At 35.7% G+C, this 10180-nt stretch overlaps 1 protein-coding gene across 1 annotated transcript; it reads left to right on the top strand.

Annotated features, from left to right (window-relative positions):
- Positions 1-1821: 1821 nt before the first annotated feature.
- On the top strand, positions 1822-3099 carry LOC113345257. Its single transcript, XM_026589051.1, has one exon. The coding sequence runs from the start codon at positions 1822-1824 to the stop codon at positions 3097-3099; it is 1278 nt and encodes a 425-aa protein (XP_026444836.1).
- The last annotated feature ends 7081 nt before the right edge of the window (positions 3100-10180 follow it).

Genomic DNA, 10180 nt, shown 5'->3' with positions numbered 1-10180 from the left:
AAGGAGAACATGCAATCCATTAATGTACATTGTTAAGATTATGAAGCAAATGAGGCTGATACTTGAAACACTGGCTTTGTAACCGTTAGCTAAGATCATAAATCATTGGCAGACTCAATACTAAAACATGAAACAAAGAGATGAGTCAGGTGAAAACAATGAAGCTATGTCTTATAGTCATCATGGGTATATCTGAAAGAACAAGTGCCTCAACAAAATCACAAAGCAAGTTTTCAGCAGGAATTGGTGCCAAAGCTTGTAAGCATCACCTACGATCATAGTTGTGCTACATCAGTATACCAAAAGATGGGCACCTAAGTTTCAATCAGCTGCTAGCTATGAATAAGAGACATAATCTACAAACATCCAAGATTGTTCTCTTAGGCAGTTCAAAGGGACATAACATCAATGAGCTTAAATTCCTTAATACCACCAACGGCAGCATTACTGCATCACCCCCACATCACCACCGCCACATACAAAAAGATGGCGTCTAAGTTTCTAAGTTAATAACATTTCTAAAGTGGTGGTGTTGATGTTTTGGACAGGTGGTTAGTGATATGGTGGTGGTGGTGGTGCTGTTGTATTATGGTAAAGGTGGTTGCCGTGGTATTGGTATTGTAGTGTCATGGTGGTGGTGCTAGATTAAGTGGCTATGAACTCGAATTTGAGAGGCATAACCAGTCGATTACTACTCATGTTCTAACACTAAGAGTTCTCAAAACTGTAATGTTGTCTTTCACAAGATCACTGACTAATATCAGCTAAGTTGTCCTCTACTTGTGTAAAGATGATTACAAAACTGAAAAGAATAAAAAAAAATGCTTTGTAATTTAAAATGCAGGTGCTCATAAAATAATTCCATTTTGTTGATGCATTTCACCAAACACTTTGCACATATTCATCAGTTTATTCATAACCAAATCAGATAACATGAGTTCTACATCGGACTTTTACATAGAAAACAGAACAGATGATGAATTTAACCTTTAAAGAAGCTTGATGTATTATTCCTTGTCAATGAGTAAAGAGGAGGAATGCAAGTAAGTGATGAAATATATAAAGTGGTAACAACAGATTTGAACAAATTTGAGTAAAAAAAAAAACAACAAATTTGAGCAAAAACAAGGAAAATAAACCCCATCAATTGGTTCTCTATAGATGGAATCCTAGTCACTGTTAAATAAAGAATATGAAGATCAAATAAGAAATTTGGACACCTTATCATGGTTCTTCAAATAACCCATTTAGACTATCACCTTATCATCGTACATTTCAGAAACCCTAACTCCGAAATTTAACAAACTTGAGTTTTCAAGATAAAACAGACCAATTACACATCGAGCACACACAAATTGATAAGGTTTAATGAGATTTCCTGCTATCAGTTGATGATTGAAGTGGCGAGAAAAGATTTAATTTGGGTTTTTTCTTTTCGGAGGAACCGAAGACGAGACTTTTCAGGATCTAATTTTTTTTTTTTTTTTTTGAAGAAAAGTCTCGAGTTTAGTTGAATCATCATCCAGTATATAGGGCTTGATGGAATCGGGCCCATACCAAACCATGTGAAACGTCCCAAGTCTTTAGAAGTCGTGTCCTAACATGGTTCTAATTCGGACTTCCATAAAAGTCCCAAGTCTGGCCTACTATTCCTGTTCCTGGTTTGGTTTCTATAACTCGGCTATAGCCTACGTATAAATATTAATCGTATTCCCTGAATGGGTACTTAAGTTCACATAAACGAGTAATCATATAGAATCTTAAAAACCCTCTTTTGATCATCTTAATTAATTTTTCTCTTTTTTCAGAAGTATCTGATCAATGGGTAAACATCCATGTATCGCTTGGGCTCCAATTCTATGGGGTAAGTGTCTTGTTTTATTTACGAGAAATAATAAGAAATCCAAGTTATCAAAAGTTGACAATGAATCTGTTCACGAGGGACATCCTATCCCTGATCTTCCTTTTCATATCATCACCAACATACTTCTTAGACTTCCTGCAAAGTCCCTCTTCCAGTTGAGGCACCATACTAGCTCAACTGACTTGTTATATGATTTAACCACGGATCCGTACTTTATGCGCACACACCTAGACCAAGCCCGATCTACTCCAACCATTGTTGTGCGATCTCTTTCGCAACCCATTGACAATTGCATAGAGCTTTTTCTTTTTGATGATAAAGCTGAGTACGTTGAGGCTACAAGCTTCGATCTTAGTTCATATGGCGAGGAACGCCCAACTGATCTCTGGGGTTCATATGATGGGTTTCTTTTATTCACAAGCCAAGCCAGGCATTTATGGCAATTCTGTATTTGGAACCCGATCACAAAAGAACAAGTAATCGTCACCTCGCCAAGTCGTCTTTTATCTGTCTGTGGATTTTACTTCCATCCATGTAAAAAGGAGTACGAAGTGGTTGTATGTCGCTATACTGCACGAAAATTCAACTTTCAGATTCTTAATTTAAGAACTAAGCATAGAAGAAGTGTTGGTAGCGGCTCTTACCCTCCAAGTACAAAAAGACCGCCTGTATTTATCAACGGGACGTTTTACTGGATGGTGGATTGGTTAGCTTATTTCATATCGAACAACTGTGTTCTCCCTAGCCTATCAGACGCAATATTATCATTCAATATTGAAACCGAGGAGTTTAGTACCATGGAATCTGCTGTGCCATGTAATTATACTCCAACGCAAAGAAGATACCCAGGAAATGAGTTTCAACTTTTCGATTTGGAAGGCGAATTGAGCCTATTCGATCCTTCTTCAAGAACTGAAGTGGTCATATGGGTGTTTAACAACAATACCAAACGTTGGTATAAGAAACACTCAGTGATTAGTCCCTATCACGACCAAAAGTGGTATTTCTACTCGTACTTCACCGAATTTGAATACATCAAGATGAAAGGAGAATTCATAGCATATCACTGCTGGGGTACAAGAAAACCATATATTTACAATGTAAGTTCTGGAACTTGGAAGCTGTTTGAAATTAAGGGATTTGAAAGAGATTGCACAACAATAATTCATACTCAAAGTCTTGTCTCTTTGGATGCTGCAGATTCAGTTATACCACTAGAAAATATTGATGTATAAATTTGATCTGTTGTCTGGTTTTTTCTTTCTTATCAAATGAATCTACATACCTAATGGCTTTTATCTTAGAATTTAGTTGATTTATATTTTATACACGTCTTTATTAGCATTACAAAAAAGTAAATAACAAAAGAATAGAAAACAAAATAAAACCTTTGACATTGGGAGTACTGGACCAACTCAGCCATATCAACATTGTTGGGATGGAAGGCAGATAAGTAATTACGAAATAAATTAAGATAGATGTTAAAACTGCACATAGAAAATTCTTTTCCCTAAAAAAAGTTTATTTGGACGAAGGAAACCTTATTTTGTGGGATCACAAAATTGACTAAAAAACTCATATACTATTTTTGGTGTGTCAAATAGACATGTAAAAAAAAGATACTCTTCTAATATTCTAGGATTTAAAAGATACTGTTCTAATATTCTATTTGGTTATTTTACCCAGAAAAATTTATAACAGCGGACTAAAGTGCCCTCTCCGTATATTTATTAGAATTTAACTAACATGTTCTATATTTCTATTGCATTCACAAGTCTACTGGTCAGTACCCTACAGTGCTCGGAGACTTGTACGATCCATGAATATATAATTCATAAAGCATTAAGAAATGCCCTAAGTACTACTAGCTATAGAAAAAAGGAAAATGATTTGTGAATATAAGACGTGTCAATTAGTTGATAGATGCTAACTAACTAATGCATGTCATCCACAATACTACAATAATGATTGTACTTGGGAAAAATAAAATAGTGTGTAATATTATTTGAATAAAGTAAAAGAAAAGTTGGTAGTTGTTCGGTGTTTTTTTTTAGGTGAAAAATTAGGATAAAGATCCACTAAACGTGTACTTCGCGACATTGAATCAAGTACGATCCGAAAATTTCATACTCAATTAGTAAGTTAGTTAAGTTACTGAGGTGCAGATGATATTCAATGGGATTGACACAAGTTTTCTTTATAAAATCAAGTACACCGTATACTAAACCTTGAAATTTATCCTAGTTTAAACTTGATGAAACCAATTTTATCCTTGTATAAACATGGATGGAACCATGCACATCACAAATTAAACCCGGATGAAACCAGCTTCATTTTAGCTTTAAAATAGATGAATACAAATTTCAACCGAATATAAAACAGGATGAAACTAGTTTCATGCCAGTTAAATATGAATAAAAACAAATTTATGGAAATCTAAAACAAGATGATACCGGTTTCACCCTAGCAATTTTTGAATAATTTATTTTTTCTCATTTTATTTAGGATGCATCCAGTTTCATCCTACCTATTTTTTGAATAATTTCTTATATCTTAGTTTAAGTCAGAATCCAACTAGTCTCATCACAGCAAAAAAAAATTGATTTTTTTCGAATTTAGTATCAATAATAGGTCTTGTTTAGTAGATATGCTCATACCATTTCCAAAATTATAAGTTTTATTAAAATATGACTTATATTTCATAAGTTGTGAATTTTTTCGTGATTAATTTTAAATCGAAAAGAAAAAAAAGTAACCTAGAGAGAGAAATGGATTAAAAGAAGAAAAAAAAGAGGTGAAGGGTATACGTGTCTGTGAGATATAGTTTTCATTTTACCCAACCATAATTTTACTTGTCTTTTACAACCGCACCTTATGTTTTTTTGGGCATTTGACCCATTTTATCTTCCGGGATACCTCTCTCCCCCTCATTCTAATCACTGCATTTGTACCAATGGACACATTTTTGTGTCCGATTTGTCTCGATTCTATATATTGTTAGGGCTCATTTTTGTACTTATTATGGTGTTTTTGTGTGTGTTATTTTTGGCCAATAAGCATTTTGGAAAAAATCGGTTCGAAAAGTTGTTAAAGGAATCCTGGGAAATTACTAAAGGCACCCATAATTTGGATAAGGGGCACCTCAATCAGTAAGGGGCACCCAAGCTGTTAAAGGCACCCGAGGTTTGGTTCAGGAAACTTCATCTTCAACATTTGAATTCTGGTTTTTGGCGAGAAATAAAGAACAAAATTAGGTTTCGATTTTTGGACAGCTTTTGGACTGATTCAATCCCTGGGTTTGGTACAGGTGAACTCTAGTTGACTAAACAGGCCTGGTATATTAGTTTGATTCAACTAAATTTGAGCAGATAGTTGGGTATTTGAAGAAACAGAGTCTCGGTTTTGCTTCTCTCCTTCCCGTGTTTCTATACGCTTGGCATGTATTCATAGAAGTCCTGACACACAATCTTTAATGAGTTTGCAACGAATTTGAGTGTGTAAGCATTAGGTGTCAAAGTGAAGGATGAAAGAAAAGGAAGATTTCACGTAAAACAGGGAAGAAATTCCTGTATCCTGCATTGAGAGTAAAAGAAAATATTTGCATTGATTGTTGCGATATTTTGAAATACCTCGTGGTGTGGTAGAGGATGTTTTGATTGAGATTGATTAGTTTATTTATCCAGTGGATTTCGTTGTTATAGATACTCAGCCTGTTCAGGACTCTAGTGCACAAATACTAGTGATTTTAGGTCGCTCATTCTTAGTGACAGCTAACGCTATCATCAACTGTAGGACCGGACTTATGAACATATCCTTTGGTAATATTACCACTGAACTAAATGTATTTAATGTTACTAGACAACAATCTGATAATTTAAAGGAATTGAATATGACTAACCCTTTAGTTCAGGATCTAGTTCATGATAATTGGGATGAAACTTTATATGGCGATTCTCGAGATGAATTTGATGAGACAATTATCTTAGGTTAGATAGATGACCAGACTTAAGAACTAGAAGAAGCTTTCGGATATTTTAAAGACTTTATAGACCCGTAAATTCAAGCCATAGTTAAAGGTCTTACAAAGAGTAATGATTACCCTAAGTTTGGGGGTTGTGATGGTTCAAATGATCGTCAATATCCCCATTAGAAGTCCCTAAGTTGGGACTCTTGTTGGATTTTGAATATGAAGCTCGAGTTTCTGATTTTGGTACGGCGGGGATTTTGAAACCAGATTCATTAAATTGGACTTCACTTGCAGGGCATCCAACTCAAAACCAATTGGCCAATTGGCAATGAGTGGAATGGCCTTTCTAGATTATATTCAATGTTTATTAATGGGATATTAGCAATGTGGGACTATTATCCTTCACACGCCCCCTCACGTGTAGGGTACTCTTTGTGGGCCTCTAACACGTGGACCAGTGTTGTAATAGGTGGCCGTTGGGCCTACTTACATAGGGGCCTGACTCTGATACCATGTTAGAATAAGGGCATCCAATTAAAAACTAATTGACAATGGGTGGAGTGACCCTCCTAGATTATATTCAATGTTTATTAATGGGATATTAGCAATGTGGGACTATTATCCTTCACACCTTAAAACTTTTGTGATTTACTGCTATCAAGGTATCATATATCTGAAATCAGTAAGTAATTCACGTCCATTTATTTGTTAATAATGATGTTTGTAGAGCCTGCCTATACAATGAAAGTTACCGAGATATGTGATGTTTATAGCTTTGGGGTGATCATATCAGAAGTACTTATGGGGAGACCTCCATCTGAAATCATCATATTGCTCTCAGAAATTCTTCTTTCATCCCCATCATCGAGTAAGTTGGAGCCAGACATAAGGTTGATAGACATCTTGGACCCATGCATTGGAGAACCATCAGATATCATGAAGAAGGAAGTAATGTACATCCTGAAGGTTTGATTTTCCTGTTTACGGGGTGATCCATGTAGTTGGCCAACTATGAAAGAAATATCCGCGGAGCTATCATTGGAAGTTTAGAGCAGGGCTGATTTAGCAAAGCCTTTGGAAATAATTACACTGGGAGACACTCTGCAGTAATAATAATTTGTGTAACCAAGTCATCTTCTTTTTTTCTTTTCATTTTTTTTCCTCTTTTTAAGTTAATCAGTTATGATTTTATCTTTTTCAATTGTAATCTTTTCTCTCTGTGGGTCATATGAATATTTTTTAATATAAGATGTAATACTCCATTGCAAAAAAATATGCAACAGCATCAGGGAAAGCTTACATCCGCGAGGGGAACTCTTCTTAAAATAACCCTCAACTGTAGAGTTGCACACACAAGCCGCACAACTAATCCAGGTTGTAATTAATTAATCACCTCGTGTTTGTCAAATCAGATAATCATACACATTTGGAGAAGTTCAAGATTCTCGGTACAAGAATATATCATGAAATCTCTCAACACTTAACTTGGCCCAACGTACATGTGCTCCGGTATCAATCTCGTCTACTCAGTTCCCTGGCATGTCCTACCCATCCTGTCTTTATGTTGCATCCGTGTTTGTTAGGTTAAGACTTTAGAGTTACAGCAATAGAAAACTGGATGTTGTGGCTACAGAAAGATTGGGTCCATTAAGTAAAGGAGGTAGAGAAAGCTAAAATAACTCATATAAGTTTGTTTACAGACTTTTCAATTAATCTAGCTGTAGGAATTCCCACAACAAACACCCAATTTAGAATAGAAGATCAATCTAAGACATCATGGAGAACATACAGTTTCATTTCATTAAAAGTTAGAACAAACATGAGCAACAATGTTGAAACCCTAACTTGGAGAACTAGAATTACTTTCTCTCTCCTAAATTCTTTACTTAACTCTCCAAGATATCTCCCTTGATACAATGGCCTCTCATCATTTTATAGTGTGTTTACATAGTGGAAGACATCTAATAAACCTCTTAATTTCGGATCTGGGAGGGCGTCAATCTTCTCCCTTCTTAATAACTGCCGCCTTGACATTTGAACTACCGCATTGATCTTCGAACTTTTGGTGTGACTTGGTGACGTCATCTCTTCTGTCATCAGGGATTTGTTGGATGCATATTCGTCTGCTAGCAAATGTATTCCTTCGCGCTAATAACACTTGTGCGGTATTTTGTACCCACAATAAATATAAGTTTGTTTATAAACAATGACCAAATTGTGAATCGGTGATGCAAGGTAGAGTCATGACACTGTGTATCACCTAAAGTTGGGAGTCTTGGGACCAATCTGTCTATATATATATATATATGAAATGAAATGTAACATTACTAGTTAAATCTATAAAGATGATGAAATCTACATTAAGGTTTTTGATTTACATATGGAGCAATTTGTCTTTGTTCACTTCAATAGTCAATAAACAATGGCGTTCCTCTTGCAGTCTCTTTTTCATTTCTTTTCAAGTTATCTGTTAACAGGGAAGGGTCCATCCAAGATCTCACAATTAATGCAAATAACCCAAGATGGAACCTAACTTTCAAGAGAACACTGCATAATGAATAGGTAAATAAATTGTGCACCCTACTGCAATATATTGGTCATTCTCCTCCTATATCGGTTGGACCTTCAACTGTTAGGTGGAAAGCATCTACCACCCCTGTTTTCACTGTCAAAGACTGTTATTTATGGTTACTCAACGAGAAGTTTTTAATTGAAAGCATCCTATCATGCCCTTCAAAGTTATCTGGCTTCACCAATTGCCTACAAAGATTCCTTTCTTTCTATGGAAATCTATGTTAAACAGAATGGGTACCAAGGATAACTTGTTTATTAGAGGCATAGACTCTGATGGTATCCGTGTCCTCTGTCAAGTCTCATTGGAATCAGTCGATCACATTTTCAATACATGCACCTTCGTTTGAGATCTATGGGGCTTCGGAAACCATATGAGTTGACAGTTATCTTGAATAAAAATATTTTGGATTGAAAGATATATATTCATAACAGAATGATTTAAAGGAAAAAACTGAAATGGAAAAATATAAAATAAAACTTGGTTGCACAAATTATTATAACAACAGAATGTCGGCTAAAGTAATAATTTCTAAAGGCTTTGCTAAATCTGCCATGTTCTGAGCTAACAAAGATAGCTCTACTGCGACCTCTTGCATAGTTGGTCGAGTACACGGGTCATCCCGTAAGCATGAAAATGCAGCTTTCACCATATACATTATTTCTTTCTGCGCAATATATGTTGGTGCTCCAATGGATTGGTCCAAGATGTCTTTCAACCTTATGTTTTGCCCCACAATACTCGATGCTGGAGGTGAAAGAAGAATTTGCGAGAGCAACGTGATGATTTCTGATGGATGTTTTTCCATAAAAACTTCTAATATAATCACCCCAAAGCTATAAACATCACATTTCTGTTGGAAATGATTTTGGAGTTAATGGGCTAAATGGGTATTGAAAATGATTTGAGAATGGGCTCACAGACACTCAACTGTGGTTTAAGAGAAATGAAATTTTATTTCTCTCAAAAACTTTGTTTGGTGGTACAAGACTTTACTTCTTACACACACTCCATTTAATTCTCACCTTACCACTAACTTTGGTTTTCACTCAATTACATCTTCCCCATGATGTCTATTGCCCTATTTATAGGAGCTCTTAACCAACTCTTCACTACTCTAGTTTGGTCTAGAATATTCATGACTCATTCACTTTACAACTAACTAGAATATTCTAGAGAACTTGGGCTCTAATAGCCATGAAGTCTCTAGATGGGCTAGAGTATTATGGACTAATATACAATAGACTAGTTGGGCATAGATAATTCTAGACACTTATAAACTAAAATCAACTTTACAATTTTAACATCCGCCCTTAAACTTGATTTGAAGTAACTCCAAGAATTTCTCGTAATTTGACGAAGACCTCGTTCTTTCGAGGTTTTGTGAATATGCCCGCAACTTGGTCTGAGACTTTGTATATTTCAGTTGCACCTTATTCTCCGATATGCACTCTCGGATAAAATGGTACCGTGTGTCGATGTGCTTGCTGCGGTCGTGGAACACTGGATTCTTTGCTAAAGCTATTGATGACTTGTTGTCCACAAATATTGTAGACGGTTCTTCCTGCTCCATTTTAAGTTCCTTCATTAAAACGTACTCATCTTCACAAGTGGAAAGTGTGACGATCGGTTGCTTCTTCGAACTCCAAGAGAAGCCCGTATTTCCGAGGAAAAATACAAATCCAGTAGTACTTTTCCTTTCATCTAAATCTCCGGCCCAATCACTATCACTATATCCAACGAGTTTGTACTTGTATGATGATGAGTAAAATAAACC

This window comes from Papaver somniferum, unplaced genomic scaffold, assembly GCF_003573695.1.
Source record: "Papaver somniferum cultivar HN1 unplaced genomic scaffold, ASM357369v1 unplaced-scaffold_81, whole genome shotgun sequence".
Taxonomy (NCBI): domain Eukaryota; kingdom Viridiplantae; phylum Streptophyta; class Magnoliopsida; order Ranunculales; family Papaveraceae; genus Papaver; species Papaver somniferum.
This window is presented reverse-complemented; position numbering and strand designations above follow the sequence as displayed.